The sequence below is a fragment of the Lemur catta genome, unplaced genomic scaffold (genome assembly GCF_020740605.2).
Source record: "Lemur catta isolate mLemCat1 unplaced genomic scaffold, mLemCat1.pri scaffold_43_ctg1, whole genome shotgun sequence".
Lineage (NCBI taxonomy): Eukaryota > Metazoa > Chordata > Mammalia > Primates > Lemuridae > Lemur > Lemur catta.
Genome location: NW_025423850.1, coordinates 1,594,019 through 1,620,767, shown reverse-complemented (window position 1 = coordinate 1,620,767; position 26,749 = coordinate 1,594,019). Strand labels below are relative to the sequence as shown.

General features: G+C 43.2%; 1 protein-coding gene and 1 long non-coding RNA gene across 6 annotated transcripts in view; one reads left to right on the top strand and one right to left on the bottom strand.

The window, feature by feature from the left end:
- Positions 1–6,266, bottom strand: part of LOC123629804 (TNFAIP3-interacting protein 3-like) — a 23,642-nt gene extending 17,376 nt beyond the window's left edge. The window contains 3 exon segments of the mRNA XM_045539185.1: positions 1,768–1,833; positions 3,352–3,432; positions 5,981–6,266. Coding sequence (XP_045395141.1) covers positions 1,768–1,833; positions 3,352–3,432; positions 5,981–6,046 — 213 coding nt within the window. The 5' untranslated portion in view covers positions 6,047–6,266.
- On the top strand, positions 6,061–26,749 carry LOC123629805. Of its 5 annotated transcripts, none has more exons than XR_006732276.1 (11): positions 6,061–6,364; positions 8,812–8,974; positions 10,367–10,520; positions 12,305–12,384; positions 17,161–17,298; positions 18,200–18,364; positions 21,511–21,595; positions 24,078–24,206; positions 24,294–24,352; positions 26,224–26,398; positions 26,710–26,749. It is a non-coding gene; the product is annotated as an uncharacterized LOC123629805 (long non-coding RNA). The 5 variants fall into 5 exon arrangements; XR_006732278.1 differs by lacking the exon at positions 26,710–26,749 and adding an exon at positions 14,717–15,266 and having other exon boundaries at positions 17,161–17,238; positions 26,224–26,333; XR_006732277.1 differs by lacking the exon at positions 26,710–26,749 and having other exon boundaries at positions 17,161–17,238; positions 26,224–26,333.

The following is a 26,749-nucleotide window of genomic DNA, read 5'->3' as shown; positions in this document are numbered from 1 at the left end:
TTTCTATGCTATTCAGGAAGTCCAGTAATTGAAAGTAAAACCGGGGGAGGGGAGGAGGGAAGGATCTATTTCAGGAGAAACTGCCGTCTCAATCGTCTCTACCCAGGTTGCGGCAGGGACTGCCGGAGGCTCAGCATCCGGGAACCGGGTTCGAGTCCCCCCTCCGCGCGCGGGTCACCCTCTGCAGCCTCGGCCTCCTCGTCGTTCCTGCAGCAAAAGTCACATTTCCCTCACAGGCGGGCTGAGAGCGCTAAAGGAGACGATGAGGCCAAAGTGCTTCGAAAAGTGTTGTTTTTTATGATTACAAACGCATTAGCTGTTTGTAAAGTCTCTGTAAGCTGTCTTGTACAAATACGAGGCATTGCTATATTATTATTAATGCCAGTAATAAAAATAATAACTATGAATAAAAGGAAAAGTAACTCTCGCCGAGCCCGAAGCGTCTCGGGGGCTGGCGCCCTCCCGGCGGGCCCGCGGCCATCCGCGCCTGCGCACGACGAGGGCCGAGCCCGGCGCCTCCCCTCCCCCGCCCGCCCCCCCCCGCGCCTGCCCACTTCCTCGCGCGGCGGGTTCCGGGCGGGGCCGCGCGGCCCGTCGCCGTCTCTCGGGCGCTGCTGCCGCCGCTCCCCATCCGGCGCGCCCAGCCGTCCTTCCGCGGCATCCAGTTTCGTCCTCAGCTCCGCGACCTGGGGAGGCGTTCACAGACGGTCGCCGCCGAGCCCGCGCTCGCAGCGACGGACACGCCCCACCCCCGCCGGGCGCGACTCGGCGACTGAGGGAGATGGTCCGCGACGCACGCGCCTGTCCCCGCACGGCCTCGCGCTTCCCGCCTCCCCGGCTCAGCCCGCGGGGTCGACCGCTGGGGCCGCATCCCCAGGTTGGTCACGCTGCTCTCGGCTCTCCGGGAGGCCTGGCATGGTCTGGGAAAGCCAGCGGGCGTCGCGGTCGGCGGAACATGCCCGCACGGAGAGAGACGGGAGCGGCCTTTAATCCGTCGCCCCGCGGGACGGACCGACGGCGGCCGGGGCCTCCCAGACGGCGCCGCCCCCGGGACGGGCGCGAACTCCCGCCCCGCGGACGCCGCACCTTTCAATTGAGCACTCGGGGACATCGTGCTGGGAAATAAAGGGACGAATGCTGCTGTTCCTCACGTGTGGTCGAGTTTCCTTTATATAGGGAAACTCGCTTTCCCTTTTGGAGGACAGAATGATTTTAAGTTATAAATTGCCTTTGACCTATGAAAGGAGATTTTGTCCAAAAAGTTCCTTCCTCACCAGAGCAAAAGCTCCTTGAGGGCAAATGTGCTTTAGAGGGAAGAGGGGGTGCCCCGTTTGTCCTCCCACTTTCACTGTCGCCACCGTTTGTTTCCATGGAGACCAGCTTTTGCTCTCTAATTGATTAATTAGAGCTAGACTTGCCTAGAACCGTGTGAACTTTAAATGTTTCTCGCTGCACCTGTAACTTGGGCGCTGATGGCTGCAGGTATCGACAGCACAGCTGAGGCCAGACTCGATGGACCGTGATAAATGGGTGATAAATGGGCGTAAAAATCCCGAGATGCTGCTGGGGGCTATTTTTAGCACATTTCTGTAGCCCCTTCAAGATAATTCGCTGATGCTGATGGTTAATCGTCAATACCGAGAGGCCAACAACGTACTCAGCACCCTTCCCTCGCTTTTCAGCAGGCGGCTCCCGCCGGTGAGTCCTGATGCTCTTGGCTCCACCAGGGAGATTGGTTTCAAGAAAAGACCAAACAGAGGCGCTCACCTTTCTTTCATACAACTTTTTCATACTTCTAAATTGCTGATCCCATTGCTGGTTAACTTCCAGGAGCTGAAATGATTAAAATTTGATGAATCAAAAAAAGAATGCCCGCCCATCTGGAAATTTGGCTACAATGAAATCACTTTGTGACCTTACTGAGATTTTTTTGGAAACCATGAGTGAGGATGAGATTCCTTCCATCAAGTTTTGATTGGGCGAGGATAATTTAATTGGACACACTCTCACTCTCGTTAGAATCATCTTTTAGGAATTGATCCATGTATGAACAACTATTAAGTCTTAGATGTATCTTGACAAATCAGTTGAACAGTTTATCAGCAACTATTAACTTGTCTTAAGTATTTGAATTTTCATCTTCTTTGTTTAATCCAATCAGAATCTGTTAAAAGTCTATAAGAAATGATAGCTTTTGGTAAGATTTATTAATGTACGAAGGGTCTTCCTCCAAACCTTTCCATATTGGTCTATGTGTTTACACTGATCATTATAATGAAATATTTTTTCCAGTTCTTTTAAAGCAAAATTTATATTAACAAATCCTAGACTCCATTAACTGATAATCATTGGCTTGGAATAATGTGCTTTAAAAGATTAACACATGATTTGTGATATATGCCCAAATGGATATCACCTTTTTGAAGGTATAGATTTCAAGGAATAACAGTTTCATCCTAAGAAAATATTTAGAAAAATGTGAGGCAGCAAACAATTTAAGGATCTTAAAACTATCTGCTAATTAGAAGGTAGAAAGAACACTATGATCTGTGTTTTAGTATTTTTGTAGGGGAAGCTCACAGCTTCCTACATTAAGAGAAATTCCAGCACTTATCAATATGGAACAGACACTGAGAAGATAAGTCGCGTGACTAAAAAATAGCAAGGCCTTCTCCTAATTAAAGGACAAAATACCTAATCCAGAGTGGCAGTTACTAGATACATCTTACACTGGAAATCGATATGGTTATTTAGCATAAGACTATATAATATTATTATATAAATATACCTGATCTGCTCGCATTTTAGGGATTCACATTTCTATGCTATAACAACATTACTCTGCCATAGCTCAGTAATTTTCCAGATGGGCACAATATTCAATGCAGTATCAAAGAGGAATAGAAGGCACTATAGAAGAAATGAAAGATGTATTAAATAATACATAGAATGGGTTAGAAAAGAAATTACAAAATTACAAGTCAACTGTACTTATGAAGCCTTTGACAGTTTGAGTTTCAAGGTGTGTCAAGCTGCAAGGCATAAAGGGTACAGGTGATAATCTCACGTGGTCCACGTGAAAGAAGGATCTAAGTTTTCAGAAAATTAGTATTATAATTACCAGATTTATGTCTTTGTTATTTCTCATTCATCATTGCACAAACACTGAGAGACCAAGTACAAGATATGTGGGTGAATAAGAAAAAACCACTTGTTTTCAAAATGTGCAGACTAGTATCCTAGAGGTAAATACTGTGACCTGATAAAAATAAAAAGCACGAGGTGCTACACTATTTTATTCTGAGTGTTAATCTACGACACATGTGGTTTCAACTAATATTTCTAAATTACCTCATTTCTCTGTTTTTCCAAGCACCTTATCTTTTGTTCAAGAGAATTTGTCAAGTTCGTTCTTCTTGATGATTGAGCACACTGAGGACAAAGAAAAAAGGAAGATTGAAACAAAAGTCTACAAAATAAGCAGGAGAAATACTGTCCTTCACAAACCTCATGCATTTGGCCAACTCTCATGTCATGATTTATAAAAATACCTGATTCTAGCAGTAAAAATCCTCACACTCTAAGTCCTTCATAGTAACTTGTTGATGAATCAGCTTCATATTATATTTTAAACTCCTTTATATGGATTAGTTACCCAAATAATTCTCTAATAAATTATAAGTGTATCTATATACTGCAATGGGCAAGCCAGAGATTAGAATTTAAAATTTCATGAATTTGGATTTCAATCTTTTCCAAAAAAAAATGACAATTCAGAGTATGATGGCTTATAGAAATCATGTAAGTTTCATGGGTACATTTTAGGCATTTACATAGTATACATTTCTAAGAAGTCATTTTTATAGTTGTGCCCATGAACATGTATGTGAGTGAGATTCTGAAGAGTAGCCCTAGTAAAAGTCAGAGGAGTGATAGAACCATCAAGAATAAAGAACACATACAGCTAAAATGTGGCAAGTTGATTCCAGAACTAAATAAGTTAATTACTTTGATTGCAAATGTGGTGGTTCACACTTGTAATCCTAGCACTAGCCTGGGCAACATTTCGAGACCCTGTGTCAAAAAAAATAAAAAATAAAAACTATAGCAGTGCATAGTGGCACACGCCTGTAGTCCCAGCTATTCTGAAGGCTAAGGCAGGAGCATTGCTTGAGGTGGGAGTCCGAGGTTACAGTGAACTATGATTAGGCCACTGCACTCTAGCCTGGGTGACAGAGGGAGACTCTGTCTCTAAAAAAACAAAAAACAAACAAAAGAAAAAAAACACCCAAAACCAAACCAAAAATACTTTAATGACCATGACACAAGTATGTTATAGAGGTGGGCATAGATTATCTGGTACCTTGTAACTTTAGTCAGCTCCTTGAGTAAAGCCACTAGATTACAAATTTAGATTGATTATAAATTATTGGCATAATGAAAAATTTAACCACCTTTCTTTTTAGACGTATTTTTTTCAGAAGGGGGAGTATTCATTTAAAGAAAGCTCAAAAGCTCTGGAAACCACCATCTGCCTAACTTGCCACCAGCAACCTCGCTCACAGCAACCTCAAACTCCTGGGCCCAAGCGATCCTCCTGCCTCAGCCTCCCGAGTAGCTGGGACTACAGGCATGCGCCACCATGCCTGGCTAATTTTTTCTACATATATTTTTAGTTGTCCAGCTAATTTCTTTCTATTTTTTTAGTAGAGACAGGGGTCTCACTCTTGCTCAAGCTGGTCTCGAACTCCTGAACCTGAGCCATCCTCCCTCCTCGGCCTCCCAGAGTGCTGGGATTACAGACGTGAGCCACCGCACCCAGCCAGTGTTTTTTTTTTTTTTTTTTTAACCTTCATAACTAATTTTCTCTGGAAGAAAAGTGTAAAATATTTGACCCTTGATTTTTATTTTATAAACAAGGATTACTGAAAAGCTAGTTACTAAATCTGCAAGAGAATCTATTTGTAACTGTAGGAGTACTAATTTCTGAAATTCAGAAGTATGCACAGGTATAAGCGGGAGAGGAAAGAGGGAGGGAAGGTAGATGGCACAGTGAATCGGAATGGCCCGTAAGCCGTGAATGTGTCACTAGGAGTTTCACTGGCGATTAAGCAACATTTTACTCTGGTTCATATGTCTCAGGTGTGTATTAAAATGAAGTGAAATAAATCAAACACAAAGGTTTGTGGTCACTTTTCATTTGTATTTACTTTGCTTTCCAGTTGCTAGTGAAGGTATCTAATAAAGATTTTTAGTCACTGGTTCTAGTAAGCATCTGCTTACAGAGCAATTATTCCCTGTAAATAATTCCCTATGGTTACTCCCTGTGAAGTATAATCTGTGTTCAAAGTAGCTGGGCATTCCTTTCTCTACCATAACAGCCGTACCAACTTCTAGTATATTTAAGGTTTGACACTACTACATTAAATACCTAAATGAACAAAAGAGTTCCACCTGGTTTCCCATTAGACCTTGATTATCTCAAAAAAAAAAAAAAAAACTTTAAGAAAGCACTTTACTTCATTCATTATTAGCAAGTATCTATTGCAATAACTGAAGAAGAATACTGATATCAGTTGTAAATATGTAAAAATTTTACTATAGATACTCTATTGCTATAATATGTTCTATCTCTAACCAGACCAATATTCTTTTTACATTTTATATTGAACTAAATTCCTATAAATCAAGAGCAAAATATGGAACCCATGGAGTTGGGAGGCCAAAAGTAATTTTGACAGATTTAATCCTCTCATTTTGTAAAAGAAGAAATGTAGCCCAGAGAGGGTAAAAGCAATGCACCAGTTACCCAGATACTTTTTCTGTGTTAAATAACATTGATTAAAAATATAGAGCACATCTTAGCTAAAAAAAAAGCAAACTAGCTGTTTCTACTCCTATTAATCAATGCACAATTAACTGCTAGGAATGCTACCAATGCCAGGTGTGCTCAATTCATCCCCTAGAAATGTGTTCTTACCTCTGCATGCTCCATAGAACTTTCCGCAGCACTCATTCTAGAAGTTTCCTGTACAAGATGTGCCATGGAAGCTGTTTTTCCTGGAGTCTTGGAAAGCAGTGGGAAAAAAAGGGGAAAAAAAGTCTCTTATGGTATCTTTTAGGGTGAGAGCAAATATACAAAATTTAAAAAACATACTCCGCAGTTAACTCATGATAGAAGATAACAGCGATAGTTTTTCATTAAAAATAAACAGAAGTAACTCTGGATATGAGTTACACAAAATAAGATTATAAGCACAGTAGCTGTGATTTTAACTTTTCTTCTCTTCCAAATGGGGATTTCCCAGGATGTCTCAAATGGGCAGGCTCTGACTAAGACCTGTGGCAGATCAGCCTTGCTCTGGTATGTAAATCATCATTCTTCCTTTACTGGCAGTTTCTCCCACTGGAGGGAGGAAGTTCACCACCGCAGAAAGCCTGGGCAATCCAAGTCTTTCCTCAGTAGTCGAACTGCTATAAATTCATTGTGCTTCCCAGAGCAGTTAGGTAACTGTTGACTGTTTGACAGCTCGGTTACTTGTTTCCCTAATGGCAAAGTTTTCTGGCAATGCCTTCTAAATATGAGTTTAGATTTGTCGAACTTAATGAGTCATCCATAATTCTGTAAGTGCTACCAGTTCTTATGCACCTAAAAGAGAAAATAATTTATTGCAAAAAAAAAGGGCATTGTTTGCTAATCTCATCTTCTTTATTGGCAGAAAGGTTAAACTTGGCTTTCAAGTTTAAGACTATCTTTGGGCTGGGCATGGCAGCTCATGCCTGTAATCCTAGCACTCTGGGAGGCCAAGGCAGGCGGATCCTTTGAGCTCAGGAGTTCGAGACCAGCCTGAGCAAGAGCAACACCCCATCTCTACTAAAAAAATAGAAAGAAATTATCTGGCCAACTAAAATATATATAGAAAAAAAAAATTAGCCGGGCATGGTGGCACATGCCTGTAGTCCCAGCTGCTTGGGAGGCTGAGGCAGGAGGATCACTCGAGGTCAGGAGTTTGAGGTTGCCGTGAGCTAGGCTGATGCCACAGCACTGTAGCCCGGGCAACAGAGCGAGACTCTGTCTCAAAAAACAAACAAACAAACAAACAAAAAAACAATTCTGTGTTTCTATGTTCCTGTCTTCACCGTGGCATCCACAGAACCTCGGCCACAGGCTGCCTGGCCCACGCCAGGTGCTCAACACGTTTTGCTGAATGAACACATGGATGACTAGCTGAATACCCAGGCACCCAATTTATAGACTTTTGGCTAGTGTGCCTGTGTGTTTACTTCCTGCTGGTTTCTTGGTCTGTTTTGGGGATACACTTGAGCCAAGAAGGAATGACGTGGCCTTAAGGCAGTATTCAAAACTATAGGTGGGAATCAAATTGCTCATTCAGAGTTCTAAAAGTTACAGCTCACACAGGGTCTGACTTTAGGGGATGGAAGCAGAAATTTCCTGGAGATTGACACTTTATCAACACTAAAACTGCTCATTAGAGAAGGAAAAACAACCCGGCCCAAACCTTTGAATTGCAAGAACTAGTGTTTTCAAAATAATTTTTTTAAAAATTTAAAAGTTAATTCCTTTTGTTAATTCCTTTTGAGCGAGAGTCTGTCTAAAAAACAAAAAAAAGGGTGGGGTGAAGGGAGAAGAGTACTGCCTGAATGTCACTCAGTCCTCATGAGGAGACTAAGCCCTACCCCCCTACTTGTAGGGACTCATCCATCACCTGTCAAACTGCCCAGATTGAATCTCAAAGAGCAGAGCCAGCTTCAGCCTTCCTCCCTGGGTTAAGCCCAGGAAAGGTGCGTCTTGCAGAGAATTTCCCAATTTCCCCTTACCGGCGGGATGCACAGCTGTGATGGGGCCTAGTGACATGTCCAGGTAGAGAGGTCCTGAGACAACTCACCCCCCAGAGTGGTGTGGAAGTAGAGCCAGACATTTCCTGTGTTCCTGGGAAAGGATGCAGAAGTGGCTAACTGAGGTTGAGTGGATTTGAGGAAGGCTCGACGTCAAATTGAACACAAAGTACATGGACCCAAGGTCAGGAGATGTGCTGGAAGCTTAAGTGGCTGCTACCGAGGAGAGAGACCGATGAAAAGACCACCAGGGTAGATTACATCTGTGCCAATGGCAGTGTCACATGGTACGTTATTGAAACCCTGACGCCTCCACACTGAAGTTGCCAGAAAAGTACAGGACATCTAGATAAATTTGAATTTCTTATAGACAACAATTTTTTTTTTGTAGACATATGTCCCATGCAATATTCTGTTGTTTATTCATTGCCTACAATGAGCGTGAATTACTTTAGAAAGAACTAAAGATACTTTTAAACAGAAGTATAAATTATTTCATTTTTTTAATGCCAGCCACGCTGTCAATCTACTCATTAGATTTTTTTGTAATAATCACTAAAGATGGTTTCTACTCAGGAGGACCATGGAGTCTGAGTTCCTGTTGTTAATTTAGGATGCATTTCTAGAAAGTGGTTCACAAAGTTCCTAGCGTGAGCTTACCCTTGCATTTTATTTGCTTCTTTGAAGCACCATAGACATCCAGCTCCTCAAACAGGAGGAAGTCCAAAGTCAAACAACTCCTTTAATCAGTACAACCTGTTTTCTTTTCTTAAAACAAAACAAAACAGAAACAGAAACAGCAACTACACAAAAACAGCGTTTGGGCTGATTTTAGTAACCCGATTTGAATGGGTTTACTCAAACTGGGTTACTTCCTCCCGAGGAAAGAGTTGTCACTGTGTTCAACATTCTTTCTAATAGCGTGATCTCTTCCTCGTTCTCTTGTGGTCACAGCTGCCGGAGCACTTTCAGCTGGAAGGTGCCGTGTGGTGAAGGAGCTCTTTAGTGACAGGAAGTGACTGGGTGCGAGAAGGTTTATAGGGCTCCACTTCGGGCGACAAGGAAGTACGAGACTGACTGTAAATGATTTGGGGACTGTCCCCACAGATTCTTCTCGGTGAGTAAACTATGGAAGGGCACATTGAGACGCAGCGGAAGGAAGGCATTCTCTCTCTTACCTTTGCAGAACAGGAACTTCTGCTACTCGGCCCAGCCTCCGTGGTGACCCACTTTGCACCAGAAGCATTTCTCTCAATCAGAGCCCGGATCTGGCTGTCCAGCTCCAGGCTTTCACACCTGCCCAGGGGGACACAGGAAAGTCACATTTTACAAAGGTGATCACAAATCATGCAAGGGTGGAGCGAGCTCGTGAATGACACGGAGGTGTTATTTGTGTCGGATACCTCTCTAGAAGCTCCCAGACTCTGACCTTCTTTTGTTTTCATTAGTTCGTGACATAAAAGCCCTTCGAAAGAGTATTAGAGCTCGATTTTCCCTTACTTGCACACTTACGCAAAGTGGGAAAGGAGGACGCAGACAAGTTTAGAGATTTCCATAGTATAACAATGACAAGAACTGAGCACCCACAGTGAGCCAGGTACTTTAATACATTTTTCTTATTCAATGAGTACAACAACCCACTGAAGTAGTCACTGTCCTTGCATTTTACTTACTAACTTAGGTGAGGTCAACTGTGAAATGTTGGCAAGCCAAGATCAAACTCAGATCTGTAGAATTCTATAGCCCGTGTTAACCATTTTTGTTGTGTATCTTCAATTAACCTGGGACCAAATCCCTAAGCAATTACTTGCTGCCAAATGGAAATATTATATTATAGCCGAAGAGTATCTGGCAGCTACCTTAAGGAGAAGCTAGCCCAGTGGCTTCATGTAGCTGAGAACCAGAGTGAACTGCTCACTGTCACTTAACCGCTCACTGGTAACACCGAGATTTAAACCAGATCTTCTCCTCCAATCAGATTTTTCTTTCCCTTTTTATCATGTTGGCATGACGGAGGAATTTTCTCATTAAAAACACAACTCACGAGAAAAATGCATTAATTGTGTCATTTTTTTATATACTCTGAATATAGCACTAAGACCTGAGGTTTGCAGTGGAATAGAGAAAGAGAAACACCCTACCAAACTTTTAAACACAAACAGAACCAGTCCTATATAATCCTTGCGTTAGTTCTAACATTATCCTCGCCCTGGGATGTGTTCCCTGAATCTGCCCGGCTGATTCAGCGAGAACTGTGACTGCAGTGGCCTGTGCTCTGGGCTCTGGCCTGAGCTCATCCTTATTTTTCAGCGAGGAGACTTGGGGGTCAGTGGGGCTAAGTGCCTGCTCCACCGTCACTCGTGATGGGCAGGGTGACGGTCACACTGAAGCCGGAGACTTTTCACTCTGTCCCTGGGCTCGCAGTGATGCTGGGAACCATAAATTCAGCAGGACCGTGGAGGGCTCTTTCACTTCCAAATAATTCATTTTAGATTTTCCATTTTGACAGGCCTTTCTGTTTAAAGAAAACAACCTGTTGGTGGCTCCAGCTGCAATGTAGGCGGCTTGTAAAGGCGATGTTAGGAGAAGCTTGAGAGAGAAGAGATGAGGGTCGGGAATCCACTCTTGCCCCTCCTTTCTGGAACTCCCCGGTTTTTAAAGTGGTGAGTTCTTGACCAGTTCCATGGTTAGGATTCAGGGGGTCCGTGAATCATCCTTAATGAAGCTAAATAAAAAATGTTATGTGCTTATTGTCTCTTTCTGAGGACAAGGTCTATAGTTTTTATCACGTTCTTGTCCTGCTTATAAGTTGGAACACACGGATCCAACTTTAGTTACTGTCATGAGGACTCCTTTAAAATCAAATCTCACTGTGGCTTTTTTTTTTTGGTGTAAGAGTATACTTTAATCTTTCTTTCTTTCTTCCTTTCTTCCTTCTTTCTTTCTCTTCCTTTTCTTTTCTTTTCTTTCTTTTTCTTTCTTTGTTCCTTTCTTTTCTCTCTTTCTTTTTTCCATGGAGGAACTATAAAAATTCAGAAATAGATCTTTTAATCAAACACAGTTACTAAAATCTTCATTTGAGGGGCCCTTCTTACTAAATTGCAAGTGAACAGGGAATTATAGAAGCCATACCATTGGGCTAAGAGCTCGAGCTGAGAGTGACATTCGGTAAATCCCTGTTTGGCAAGTGGCTTATTCATGGCTTATTTTGAACTTATATAGACACAAACCTCCTTTGGTGCAATCCCTCCTTCCTGCCCTTCACTCACAGAATAAATCAACACAGAAAGTAAATAGGAACGATATTAATATAAATTATATTTTACCAACAGGGTAGTTGGTTAAGCCAATTTGACACTGAAAATTTTTTTCAAAAAAAAGTTTCCCTACATGATCCACGACTGTGAGCTGTTTTTCCCTAGACTAACACTGGGAAGTGACAATCTGCCCTGTCACCCCAGTGAGCAAGCAGAGAGGACAGGGGAAGACACATGAATGATTTGCAGGTATATTTGGAGCCCTCGTACGTTTATTACTTGTTCAAAAGCATCTGTACTTACAGGAGTCTCTAAAAAATTACCTAAAGGATGCAGCGTCTTTGAATGCCTTTATCAGGCTCATCCAGGGTTTGTTTATTTAAATTTTATTAGATGATTAGAGCCTAGGCATTGTTAACTTGTAGAATGCTGTCTGGGAGAAAAGATAACCTCAAAGGTTATGGTTTACTGCTGTGTAGGGCAGGTTTGTATCTAATCTAACCATCTTATTCTGACATTCCTTTACTGAATTGCCCCTAAGCACCCAGCTCTTCAAATGCTCCTTGAATGAGCCTTCTTATCTTTCTGGATACCTCATTAATGAATGAGTTCAATAAAATCTTAGACATATCTTCATTTTATGTTTGCATGAGGGTCATGTTTTCAACTTTTTGCAAACTGTTATGTTAAACACTTTAGACACTTAGAAGTACTTTAAGTGTTCGATTAGTACTTTAAGTTTGCTCCTGGCTATTTGGGGAGAAACAAATTACTTGATAAAGAAATTACTCTGTGTACGTGGGTTTTAGGTGATTAAGTTCAGGTATCTGAATTATTTTAGTAATTGCAAATATTGACAGATGTGGCTTAAAAAGGTAGTAGAAGAGAAAAAGTTTGCTCAGAGAATTTTTAAAGTAGCATTGTCCTTGGGCAAGAATGAATATTTCTAAAGTTTTACCCAAAGGTATGTGGTTTCATAATTTAAATAAATGTCTCAAAATTGTATTTTGCATGTCTGAAATGAAAGCTCAGAGAATGGGGGAATATTTCTTACAAACACGGACTCTGTCATTGCCCTCAAGGTGCATTCTTGGCTGGATCCCTGTGTATTTCCTCTTTGCTTTGTTGATGTGCCGGGTCGCTGTACTGATGCTGCACACCTGAGCCCAACTTCCTGCATCTGTGCCCAGGTGGACGGTGCCGGCAGAGCAGCCAACTCGAAGCAGAGATGAAGTGCAGCTGCGGGTGCTGGTGTGAGCCCCAGTGAGAGGTAAGCTGTGGACAAAGTTCTGTAAAAATCACATTCTTGGCTGAGCGCAGTGGCTCACAGCTGTAATCCTAGCACTCTGGGAGGTCGAGGTGGGAGGATCACTCGAAGTCAGGAGTTCGAGACCAGCCTGAGCAAGAGCGAGACCCCGTCTCTACTAAAAAAATAGAAGGGAATTATCTGGCCAACTAAAAATATATATAGAAAAAAATTAGCCGGGCATGGTGTCACATGCCTGTAGTCCCAGCTACTCGGGAGGCTGAGGCAGGAGGATCGCTTGAGCCCAGGAGTTGGAGGTTGCTGTGAGCTAGGCTGATGCCACGGCACTGTAGCCCGGGGAACAGAGTGAGACTCTGTCTCAAAAAAATAGATAAATAAAAATTTTTAAAAAAAGAAAAAAGAAAAAAAAATAGTCCATTTGCTGTTAGAAATATTGCATCAATTCAATGCTGCCTCTAGAGGGCGCTCTGCATTCAGTTCCCATAGAAAGTTCCTGAAGGCCCCTTTTTCTGAAGGTTTTCATTTTGAATTTTGAGTTTAGGAAGGCGGGGGCTAGAGAATAGGTGGTGTCCATGTGAGTAATAATTATAGCTCATTTGTTTTATTTATTTTAAAACTCTTAATGAAAATTATTTCTTTTATTTTCTTTTTTTAAAATATGGAACACTTCACAAATTCACAATTCATCCTAGTGAGCATGCCAACTCCTGTGTATTCCATGTCTTGTTCCAGTGTTAGTGTCTGTGCTGCTGAAGTGAGCACAATTACTTCTTTTTTAATAAAGTTTTTTGAGTTGCCAATAATGTTGGACATTTATGTAATAGACTTACATCAAACAGCTTAAGTAGAAGTTTTTCAGAAACAGTTCTAATAAATACATCGAGTTACCCCACACATGATAATAACCGATCATGATTTGATTCAGGGTATTTTGCACCATCTCTAGCAAAACTAGTGTGGGGAATCTGACAAAAAGTGGCTTGCACCCTGTCAGCCAGATGGAAAGACAGGGAACAGTCCCCCAGAGATCAGACATGACACTGTCATGTGTAAGTCGGTTTTACAAAAAATTGCAATAATTCGTGTTCTCTCTTGTCTTTTGTGATGTTCATAGGGATGTGAAATTGATGAGCCTGGAATTTCTTTTGTGACAGAAATTAGTAAATACTCAGAGAACTGATCAAATATAGGACACTTTCAACATCAAAATATATAATGATGAGAATGTATTGTAACTCATCAAATAGGAATCATTAATTTATATTGATGAAAAAACTTCCAATAAACATAAATGGGTATAAGACAAAGCTTTTCTTTACATTGGAATGCCTTACCAATAAATGTAGAGAGCATTATGGTATTAGAAAATCACTATCTGACAACCATGATTAATAATTCAAATGAGAAATATCAATGGATGTTAAAACTGGTGGCTGAAAATTTGATGAGAGATGGAATATTTACATAATTCCATAGTCCCCCCCAAATACTTAGAGACAACTAAAGGAAATACTAAGAATAACTTCACGTTGGAGAATCTTGGCAGATACCACCTTGATCAAAGGATCGAGGTTAGAATCCCTTGTAATGGGAAAAATCAAAACTGGACCATATGCATGACAAGACACATAGCTCCCCATCTGTGGTGTCCCTGCCAAAAATGCATAACCTGAAATTAACTATGAGGAAGCGTTTGCCCAAAACAAACTGAGAAACATTCCACAGAATATCAGGCCCATGGTCTTCTGGAGTGTTCCGGACATACAGGCCAAGACTGAGGAACTGCCCCAGATTTCAAGAGAATAAAAACGATGAAAACTAATGTAATGTATAATCCCGGATTGGATTCCTTTTTCTGTGGAGGACATTGACAGGATAATTGGCAGAACCTGAATGGGGTTTGAGTATTAGATGGGAGTACTGTATCAATCAACATTCACATTCTGATTCTGATGGCAATCTTGTGGCTGTATTGGACAGCATCCTTGTTTGTAGGATATGCATACCAAGTCACCCAGTGATGACTTGCTTTCAAATGGCTGAGGAAAACATATTTTTGTACACTTCTTAGAAATTTTTGGTAAGTTTGAAAGTATTTTAAAAGTGCATGAGAAAGTACTTAAAATACTAAGCTTAAAAAATGAGATCTGATTTGATCCTTGAATTATGCTCAAGGTAGAAATCACTTTATAAAAATGAAATTATTAATAGCATTTCATTATGTATCAGGAAATAAGATTCAGGCCAATAAATCTTTCTTGGGATTTGTGAAATTAGCGCTAACCAAAGCAACTAAGATGATTTAGAGTTTTGTTTTGTTTTGTGTTTCTAAAAGGATGTGGAAGAAGAGCATTTGTGTGAATCAAATTACTTTGATGGTCTGTTCTAGCCCAAGGATTTCAGAAAATGAAGTGAATATTCCTGCCATAATACTTAAAGAAAAAACAAAATATACAAACAAAAACCCCAAACCTTGAAAGGCCTTCACCTTGGCTCCGAGGGCTGGCATTTCACCTCCCTGTGGACTCCTCGTAATCACCAAAAGGAATTTGAGGGCAAATTTAGAAACCTTGCTGAAAATATGTTAGCCCCCATGAAGGAGAAATGAGGATTGCTGATACTGTTCTTGTCTAATAAAGAGAGCCCTGGAACAAACGCAAATGCCTCATCAGTGAGCACCGGACTGCCACGATACAGACTCACTGCTATAAAGTCATCTAATCTGTGGAAGGAACAGTTTCTTGCTGAATAAATACACATGTGAAACCGTCACTAAGCTTATAGGCAAAGGCAGTTTAAACCATTGAATAAATATGAAAATGTTTGTCATTTAAAAAATAGATTCTAGAAAAGAATCAAAGGGTACAGATAACAGACATTTCTGGGTGAGTATAAATATTTGATTTTTCTTGGGGATTTGGGCTAGGAGAATTTTCATTCTTGTTTCTTTTATAAATTATTAGAAAGATAAACAATGATACTACTAAGGCTTTTCAAACCAAAATGCTAAAGCAAAAGAAATAAACTGCAGGAGAAGTGCACAAGTTTGTGGGAAGAGGCTAAAAGGTCACACATGGCTTCATCGTAAAGAATTGCATTCAGAGAAAAAAACCAGAACAAATGGACTCGGTATTTGCGGCCTGAACTTTCAGTTGCAAAGAGAGTTACAAGGCATTGTAGATTATTTGCTTATGAAATTACCCTTACAGGGCTACATGGCAAAACTTTAAAATGACTAGATTTTATCATTCATTCAGCAAATAATTATTGAACACCTGTTTTGGGCCACATACTTTTCTTGGTGGTTGGCATATTCTTGTATCAATGAACAAAACAGAAAAAAAAATCCCTGATCTTTTGGAGCTTACATGTCAAAGTTTCCGTTAAAAAAATGACAAAGACTGTAACATTATTCTGCCTCTGAACAAATCTATAGTGAATTTGCAGTCATGTTCTTTAATAAACACATCTTGGAAGATCTAGTGAAAGTCAACTCAAGTATCAGGAAGATTAATTGCCTCTAGATAGAGTTAAAAACTAGTATATCTATTTGGAAAATATCGATAGGTTCAAAGAGAGGGTTAACAAAATCATGGAACATGTTACGGGCACAGCCCCTCCTCTCAAAGGTGACTGCTGTGGCCTGAGTTGTGACCCATGAGAGCATCTACTGTTTTAGGTCATAAAATATACATACAGCTCTGAGGTGTTTAAATATTTTTAATAAAAGTGAAGAATTAGGGAGGGTAATGAGAAAGAGATCGTCTTTAACATGTAAATCTTTTAAAGAGATCTTTTGGAAAGAGTACAGATCCTCTTGGATGGCCAGAGATACAAAGTTGTAAAAAATTAAGAGGCAGTTTAGCGAAATTCTAAAACCAACCAACCAAGCAAACAAAAAACGTGAGAAAACCCAGATGGGGCATGGCGGGCCCAGCTGAGTGCTAAGAGAGGAGACAGATAGTTCAAAGCAAAAAAATACAAAACAGAACAAAATGAGACACAAAAATAGAAGATCGAGAGAAAAATCCAGAGAAAAGGACACCTGAGAGACACCATGGAAACGGGGGTGGCACCAGCTCAGGGAACCAGTGAGGGACGAATGTGGAGCGAGAAGACGTCCAGGGATGTGCACGTAACACCTGCAGGGGGTGCAGCTTGCAGAGGTGCCTGTAGGGCTGGTTGTGACTGAACCGTGTTTTCATTTAAGAGCAAAAGAAGCCAGGCATGGGCCTGTGAGAAACGAATGTTTCTGTCCTTCTACTTGGAAATGCCATCGTCTGGCAGGAAAACAAGGACTCCAAAGGCCCCGGTTAGAGGAGGGGTCAATGAACTGGGAGAGGCGGCGGTGGCAACTGGCGACTTTGATTAGAGATTTCAACCCATGATTGGGCTTATCACTGAACTGATTTTTTTTTTTTTTTGAGACAGAGTCTCGCTCTGTTGCCCAGGCTAGAGTCAGTGTCATGGCGTCAGCCTCGCTCACAGCAACCTCAAACTCCTGGGCTCAAGCGATCCTCCTGCCTCAGCCTCCCGAGTAGCTGGGACTACAGGCTTGCACCACCATGCCCGGCTCATTTTTTCTCTATATATTTTTAGCTGTCCATATTATTTCCTTCTATTTTTAGTAGAGACGGGGTCTCGCTCTTGCTCAGGCTGGTCTTGAACTCCTGACCTCGAGCGATCCTCCCGCCTCGGCCTCCCAGAGTGCCGGGATCACAGGCGTGAGCCACCGCGCCCGTTGTGAACTGATTTTTATCTCCCCAACCCCCCACTCAGCTGGAACTGACGGTGTGTGACCAACTGCAGCAGCCAGGGAACAATGGCTCCGAGGAGAGAGAGTCACAACGTCCAGCGGTGAGTGTCCTTTGGTTTCCTCAGGGAACACGGGAGGCCAAGGACACTTAGCTTTGCCAGGTGACGTGAGAGCTGGTCACTGTCAGGGGACCCACCCGAGCGTCCCGCGCAGGCTGCCGTGTTGGGGGAGGGTTGGGACCTGGCCAAGCCCAGAGGGCCCTCGTGGGGGGGGCACATGCTGGGCAAGGGCGAACCTGTGTATAGGCTGGGGGCGACCTGGGAACAGTGTCCCTCTCCAAAAGCCACCGTCACAGGCCGGGCCGTCACCCGGCAACACCGGGATGGCATCTGGCACTTCGTTCGCTTGTCCGTCGGGGCGTCGTGAGCACTGTCGCTGGCGTCCTTTACCGCCCCGAATGGACTCAGTGTGCTGCCGGCGGTCCCTCTGGCTCTTGTTCTCACCCGGGTAGGTGACACCAGCCGCACCCGGGACTGCTGAGCGCCGGGTTCACCAGAACAACTGAAGAAGAGTTGTTTTTACAAAGAAGACCCTACAAAAATTGCAAATTCCCTTTTGCATAGTCTTACATTAAGAAGAGGTCACCGGTCGGCCACGGTTTCTCAAAAACCGCGGGGGGCCCGCGGCCGTCTTTATTTAGACCCGATTTCTCAAATCTGTCCCTCGGTCGCACTTGCGAGGCTGCGGGGTTTTCCGCGCCTCTTAGCACCGCTTCTCATGTTGACACAGAGGTTTGGCCGTGGGCAGCTGTCACTGCCGGGCTGCGGGGTCATAAAGAGACCCCCGAGCACACACGGCCCGGCCAGCAACGAGCTGCCGTCTGTTCCTACGGTAGAACGATCCGGTTCAGAGAGAACCGCGGCGACACTCCCTGCCGAAGCCATTGATCGCTGATCAGAGAGTCCCTGCCGGCAGTCAGGCACCTTGGCTGGCCTTTCCTCAACAGACATTTTTGTTTGTTTATTTTTATGTAAACTGCCTCAGAGAAACTTTTGTTTGCAGATTCCTGGAACTCCAGCCCAGCCGGCCATCCGAGTCCTCCGTCCGCTCACCGAGCTGTGCTGGAAACTAACCTGTCACGGTGGAACTGAGCCCGAGGGAGGTGCCACAAAGTGAAACTGGCTTCTGGATCTGCCGGGTGAGAGTGAAAGTAAAGGTCACTTTTTGGTAAGCCGCTCTGAGTCTCAGTAAAAACGGAACCCGGTGTGGGGGAAGAGGGTGGGACTTGAAGGTCAGGGGGGAAATTTGGTGGCTATGGTGACTCCGGGTGGCTTGTGGATGGACTCCACGCTGAGTCACCGGATGCTTCGATGAGTCTGGATGGGGAGGGGCAAGAAAGCAGGTTCTGAGGTGTGAGGAAAGTTCAGGAAGCTTGATGATCAGACGTGCCATGAGAGGGCACAGCAGGGTGGCCGTGCCCAGGCTTTAGTTAGTGTCTGGAGGGACCCAGCAGGGCTGGCCACGAAACCACAGGCGCTCCGTGCAGGACGGCCGGGCTCCTGTGGCTCGCGGTGGAACATCTGGTTACGGGGCATCGTTTTGTGTCTCATGTGTTTAAAATTAGTTTCTAAGAATTATGTTGTGTGCCTTAAAGTCAAACAAACTCCCCAAAATAAAAGACAATAGTTATTCTTTTTTTTTTTTTTGACAGAGTCTCACTCTATTGACCGGGCTAGAGGGCCGTGGCGTCAGCCTTGCTCACAGCAACCTCAAACTACTGGGCTCAAGTGATCCTCCTGCCTCAGCCTCCCGAGTAGTTGGGACTACAGGCATGTGCCACCATGCCCGGCTAATTTTTTTGTATATATTTTAGTTGTTTTGCTAATTTCTTTCTATTTTTAGTAGAGATGGGGTCTCGCTCTTGCTCAGGCTGGTCTCGTACTCCTGACCTCAAGCGATCCTCCTGCCTCGGCCTCCCGAGTAGCTGGGACTACATGCCTGCGCCACCATGCCCGGCTCATTTTCTTTTCTATATATATTTAGTTGTCCATATAATTTCTTTGTATTTTTAGTAGAGATGGGGTCTGGCTCTTCCTCAGGCTGGTCTCAAACTCCTGACCTTGAGCAATCCTCCCGCCTCGGCCTCCCAGAGTGCTAGGATTGTAGGCGTGAGCCACTGCGCCCGGCCTCTCTGAGGTTTTTATCAAAGACATTTCCATTGAGGTAAAAACCTGGCCAATTTCCAGTCTCCAGACATACAAATCTCATGCTGGGAGACAATACCAATCCTTCCCAGACAAATGATAAATTGGTTCTTGGGAAAGTTCTAATCTGGTCTTTTTTCCAGTGGTATCTCCCAAATACTTCTTAGCACGTGGTTGCAGCTTTAGAAGCAATTGTTGCTTCCAATCCAAGAGCTTATGTAAGCATAAAGTATTAAAAAAAGACAGATATGAAGACGGACTCTAGGGATCTTCTTGGGCCTTGTGTCCCAGCCAGGCCTCAGAGAACGGAAGATCCACTGCATGAGTGTTGTTTGCATGGAAGAAGTTTTTCCAGAAGGTGCTTTAGAGAGTGTGGCTGAAGGCACAAGTTTTCCCAAAGTCCCTTGTCTTAAATCTCTGTGGATTTATCAATCCAATAAGAGTTCATTTTGTTTAATATATTACATATAAACACATGGTTGAGAAGCTACTTTCTTAGTGTGGAAAGAGAAGAAACTTAATTAAGCTGTTGGACAGAAACCCAGGGTGGCTTTGATGTTCTTGTAAGGCTGGTGGCAGGCACCCTCCCCTCCCCAGTGGAAAAAGAAGAAGCCCACCAGACCCGCCAGGAACGATGCCTGCCACCAGCCTTACTCAGGGATGCCTGTCTTTATGAGAAAGCGGCAGACAGCGTTAACTTCCCTGCAAGGTGGACAGTAACTGTGTCCATGGTCCTTTATTCTGCATTTCCAGAATAGCTTACTTTAGGGCAGGTAAGAAGGGGGTTAAAAATAAAGAGGCCAAAAGAATTGTAAAAATGCTGATGATATCACAAAAGAGATCATTTTAGTTTTCGCTCACCGCTTGCGTAGTCCAACGAAAACATCTGCCTGTCACCCCATAAACGTCCCTGCACTTCTCTTCCCTTTATGAGCAAAATAATGGAGCTTTATGGGACTTTTAATAGCCAGCAGCTGTCTGGCTGCTCAACGCTGCATCTGGGAGGCAGCGTGCTGTTCACACGGAGGGAAAAAAGACAAAACTATTGTTGGTTTTCTTAAAGGACGCCAGTGGTTTACATAAAGACATTTGAATGGTTTGAATAGGAGGAAAGACACAGGAGCTCCTTATGTGCCTGTGAGAACCGGTATATTGTTAGCAGAAGGCAAGGAGGGAGTGATGTCATTCCCCTGTGTTTAAGAGCAGGTGACCGACTGCCATTAGGAGTGAGTTTCATGCCAGGTGACACGGGCACTTCATGAGAACCTGGGTTCAACCTACTCTTCTGAGATGAGCTCTACTTCAGGCTAAAATGAATCATAATAGTTTTCCTTCTCACGCCTGTAATCCCAGCACTCTGGGAGGCCGAGGTGGGAGGATCGCTGAAGGTCAGGAGTTCGAGACCAGCCTGAGCAAGAGCGAGACCCCATCTCTACTAAAAACAGAAAGAAATTACATGGACAACTAAAAATATATATAGAAAAAATTAGCTGGAAATGGTGGTGCATGCCTGTAGTCCCATCTACTTGGGAGGCTGAGGCAGGAGGATCACTTGAGCCCAGGAGTTTGAGGTTGCTGTGAGCTAGGCTGACGAAACGGCACTCACCCTAGCCTGGGCAACAGAGTGAGACTCTGTCTCAAAAAAAAAAAAAAAAAAAGTTTTTTTTGCAAGGTTATAATTGTAATTTTCTGCATGCACAATCATTTTTTTTTTAAAAATATACTTCTTAAAAGAATTGTTTGGACAGAGAAACATCTGCTTTTGAGAAATTAAAGTGAAGAACTAGCATCATTATAAGAGTACTTCAAACAAACAAAAAAAAGGATGACCCCAGGATCGTAACAGGTGGAATGGGGCTGCCTTTAAAATGATATGCTTCCAGGCTATGTGAAAGTGAAACATAAAAACTACAAAATACTGTGTTTACGCTGATAATCCCCCACGCTGAGAATCAAAGTTGTTTCCTCCACTCCTTGACTTTTCTTATGAAACCTTGCTTGGGATGACAACCATAATATCAATATATTAATATAATGTGTCAGGAGATGGCAAGTGTTACCCTTGCCGAATCTACAGTATTGCAATTATTGTAAAAAGGTGACTCAGGTCCTCGCCGCTCTGCTCCTGCCGTTTCCTCTCATCTCCCCGCTCTCTGCCTTCTCCCCCAGGTCCCCTGAGACCAAGACGCGACGGCAGCTCATCCCTCAGCCCCGCATCCTTCCTTCCGAGCCCCGGATCACGCAGACCTTACAGGTAACTTGAAAGGCATCTTCTGGGCATTTTAGATTACTATCAAAGGCCCCAACTCTCTCTCTCTCCCTTAGAAATACGGGTTTTTGACCACTAGAGAAAAAAGTATGTTACCTACTAAATTCTGTACAATCTTCATCGTTAGTAGATACAGAGAATCGGAACGTTAATAAGCATCGCCGGGAAGAGGGGGTTGTAAGGTGGGACGCAGGAGCCCGTACAAGTCCCTACGATCCTCGGCACGGAGGGAATGGCCATGGGAGTCCGAGCTTGGGGCGAGGTGACCCCGGCCCCTGGGGAAGCAGGGGTCTCTCCCCGCCCTCCCTCCCTCCTCTCCCTTTCTTCCTCCTTCCCTTCCTTTTTCTCTTTCTTTCTTTTCTTCTCCCTTTCATTCTTTCTTTTTTGAACTATAACATGTAGTCAAACATGTTTTTCTGCTACCAAAGGAGCATGGGGCATCTTCTGTCCTAGAAATTGTTCAACATCATCTATTTTCTATGTTTCCATGATGCTGATGGTATCCTGGAAGTTTTTGATAGAATCAGTTAGTCCTCAGACTGTTCCTGTGAGGCAAATTTGAGTTTTACTGAAGTTTTAAAAAATGTCCACGAGATGGGTCGAGGCCTGTTGCAGACCCACGATGCCCAGGGCTGCCTCGCCGTGTGCTGGCTCTTCCCTCGGGGTGGAGGGAACCGCGTTGAGCCGGCGAGACCCCAAACACACCGCGCAGAGTCGTGAAGAGCGGCACACGGAGAAATGCTGAGTCGTACACAATTAAAGGCTAAAATGCTTGTTAAAATACTGAATGGAACCGGCTGAGGGGAAAGGGAGAAATCAATATGTCTGTATTTATCCAAGCCCTATTCTTCCACATTGCCAGTCGGTTTCAGACACCATTGCTACGCTAGCCTGTTAGTGACCCCATCCCCAAATCGTAATGGCCTCCCTCGTCCAACCATGATTTTCATATCGGAAATACGCGTGGGTCTCTTTTAATGAAACGATTCTCACAGAGAACCCGAGCAGATGCCCCAGACACACAGGGTCTGGGAGTCCTAGTTTAAGAAACATTGATGTGTTAATAGAAACCTAATTATTACTTCTTTACATTATCTTTCGCCCAAAAGATGTTGCACGACAGAAGTTCTGTCTTTCTAAACAGAGACGCTGGCCTGTGGACGGCACTCCCGGCCGCTCAGTCCTCACTCGGGACGCCCACCGGACGTCCTTCTTCTGTGCCGCAGGCCCGGGGCAGAGGCCGAGGCGGACGGGTCACTGGTCACTGGTCTTTTTTTTTGAGACAGAGTCTCGCTTTGTCACCTGGGCTAGAGTGCCATGGCGTCAGCCTCGCTCACAGCAACCTCAGACTCCTGGGCTCAAGCAATCCTCCTCCCTCAGCCTCCCAAGTAGCTGGGACTACAGGCATGCGCCACCATGCCCGGCTAATTTTTCTATATATATTTGTAGCTGTCCATATAATTTCTTTCTATTTTTAGTAGAGACGGGGTCTCGCTCTTGCTCAGGCTGGTCTCGAACTCCTGACCTTGAGCGATCCTCCTGCCTCAGCCTCCCAGAGTGCTGGGATGACAGGCGTGAGCCACCGTGCCCGGCCTCGGTCACTGGTCTTGACGCCAGCACTCGACTCTCCTGCCACCACACCTCTGTGCACACTCTGCCTTCAGTCTGGAATACTCTCCCCTTCTCTTATTCCATCTTTCTCCTCATTTTCCCTTTGCCAGAAATTGGGTCCAACAGCTTCTTCTTGCACCCTGTCCTAACCTCTAGCAATCTACTTTCCTCAGATTTCCCAGGGCAGTTTGTCTGTGTCTCCCTTATGCGGCAAAACATCCCACTGTATATTGTACTTAGCTGTGTGCATGGCCTTGCGCTTCTAAACTGCAAACAGCTAGAGCGTAGGATCCGCATCTGATTCTTCTCCTGCAAGCACGTAGCAGGGTATCATGCACATAAAAGGTGCCAAATAAGAAATCAAAGACATAATTCTGGGCCCCAACAAGTAGAGTGAAGCTTGAGCAGAACCTTGAAAGATTGGAAGAATGTGGAAAGCGGCTGAGGAAGGAATTTTTTCATAAGGAACTTAGTCAACTTCTTGCTATATATCTGAGCTAAGGATTAAACAAATCAGGAGGAAAGATACAGCTACTTCTTCATCTTATTCCTAAAACAGAGTTGTTTCCTAGGAGAAAATTTGTGCCATTAAAGAGAAATCAAACTAAGTATCAAGGTTTGTCAATGGAAATTTGCCAAATACTTTATAAATCAAATAACCTTCATTATCTACCATGATTCTTGTCCCTCACTGTCACCTCATCTGTTTCTGTCTTTTCTGCAAGGCTCCACCTGATAGGTGCTCATGCACTCTTAATAAACTCACCATCTTTGTCAGAAAACAGAGGAGCTCTCATTAGAATATCACTATGAGAGGCTTATAACTTCTAAACAAAGTGTTGTTATTACCTTTCAGAGTCTTCATACGGAGTGGTGAACACCACCAGTTTCTCATCTTTGTTCATGAGCTGTCCGCACGGAATCTAAAAAGAAAAAAAAAATGAAGGACGTGAGGCTCAGACGTGTCTCAAATGAAGTTTACTATGTCAGTCACTGAAAGAAAAATCACCTGTTAAATTAATGCGTTTTTTTCATCAAAAGCCATGTTTTTATTCTCATGTCTTGTTTTCAGCCCAGCCAGATGCGAGAAGACAGACCACAAGCTTACCTTCTGCCGGGTCCTAATCAAAGGTAAAACACTGGGTGTAAACACAGGCTCGGGGCTTTCAGTTAAGGAAGATGCTCATGACAGGTAGAAATTGTCCAGGAGCAAATGAGAGAAAGCCAGACATTCCAACACAGAGAGTGGAAAAGTTGTCCAAGTTGTCAGATGGATGTGTTTGTAGTTTAATTAACCGCAGGACAGAAATGAGTTCTCCAGAAATGACCCAGGACACCAACAGCCTTCTTCGTGGAAGGGCATCCACACCAGCTTTTTCTCCAGTAGGAATGAATGATTATTTTCATGATTTTCAGAATAACAAGGGCTCTGGTGATGCGATCATTATAAGAGGAGGAGGAAAAAGTGTGCTTAAGACACAGAATTTTTTCATTTCCCATTTTCTCTATTTGATATAATTTGCAACCTAAGCACTGAACTGTGGACAAACATTACCAAGACAGCACAGCACCTCATGGGACTTCCAGTAGAATCTTGAGGTTGAAGAATTTGAAGATTTGTGTAGGTTTTAAAAGCCAATTCATGCAGGCAATTAACACATTTTAAATGCATCTGGAAACCGCTCATTGCTGTGATCCCATTAGAAAATTTAGGGAGTTAGGTTTATGGGAAACATGAAGCTGGCTTGTCTGAGTTTTATGTTTCTGTTTAATTGTAACAGCATCCAAAAAAAAAAAAAAAGAAAGAAAGAAAGAAAGAAGAAAACAACATTTGTTAAAATACTCCAGGAAGGATTCATTTCAGCTATTGGCAAGCTGTCTGTATATAGTGTGGGAGGGTGGCTTTTTTTGCTTTGTTTTCAGCTTGTGACAGCTGTTTGAAAGTCATCTGTTACCACCATGGTCGCCAGTTACGAGATGAAAGCCAGTGTCTGTCAGGACTGTTGTAGGAGGTGGACCACCAACTAGAACAGCTATCTTTTATTAATAACTATGCAGGATTGCAAGACCGCCCGCCCCTTACGTGGCACTCAGGAGGTGGTACACAATTTCACAAATTCATTGAACAGGAAGGCAAGTGACATGCTGCCTGACAGAGTGACTTCTATTTCTGAAAGATGAAGTTTTAAAAATTGAATTAATAAATGAAATGAAATAAACTTGTAGGAAGGGTTTTTAAATGTCCTCAATTGTTTTATTATTCCTAAAATTACTTTTAAAAATGCTAAATTTCCCAGCATATCTGAAAGTATACATGGATCCTAGCGCATCAGGGAATCATAGAATTTAACACTTTAGAGAACACTCCAGGAATCACAACACCATCATTTTACCATAAAGGAGACGTAAGTCCTGAGAGGACAAATGACTGGGCCAATGAACGGCTGAGCTAGGATTAGACACCAAGCCATCTGACTCCTAGTCCATGACTTTCTATGATTGTTCCATAATTAAACATCATACAGACGAAGTTTTAAATTTGAGGTAAAATGCGATCTGTTTTTATACTAATATATTTTAAAGTAATATACAAAACTTTTACATTACAAATACACCTTGTGAAAATATATTTCTTAAGCAGTACCATTATTTGAACTCTGGTGGTAAACCCTCCAAAAATGCCATGTGGAAAGAGAAATCTCCAGACTTAAAATTTTATAGTTTAAGATTCACAAATAATACCTCCAAGGCACTGGAAACAGACAAGACAGGTACGGCCTCAAAGGCATTAATTATTGTACTGAACATTGTAATTCCTTCCTAAATTGCCTTTTCCTGGGCTGGAATTTTACATTTGTTATTATTTTGTCAGGAAGTAACAGTATCAACTGGTGATAATCGGAAAAGCCAACATCTCAGGCATAATGATAATCTCCAATTGATCTATTTCCACCAGAATTCTTTCCATTTCTACTGACAGAAGTGTTTTTCTAACCAAACAGTGACAAAGGAGACAATTGGACAAAAGATACTCTGCAATCAAAGGGCTTCTCTTTCAAGTGGAAGCAAATAAATAAAATAAAGCCCACCCTGAGGACACAGGCCTTGTCAATATCATTGCCTCATTTCTTTCAGAGGAAATAAACAACAGAAGGCCAGGATTGAGAAAACATTTGGGTGCGTCTCTAACTTTATCTCCACTAATTACGAGTCAGGGTGGCATCAAACCGTAATATAAAGAATTCTGCTGCAGTTTTCTCTCCTAATTTTCCACTGAGCAGAAGCCCAGAATCAGCCTAGATGCGGGGGTGGGGATGGGGGGGTGGGTCATGCACGTCCTGAACTTTTGCTGACTGGTGTGGAGACCTGGGAACGGGACCCCTGCTTAGACAAACCAGGACACACCGTGGTCTGGACGCCTCATTCTAGTAGCACACGGCAGTTACCTCTGGCTGTGGTTCCTTAATTTCTTTTTTTTTTTTTGACAGAGTCTCGCTTTGTTGCCTGGGCTAGAGTGCCGTGGTGTCA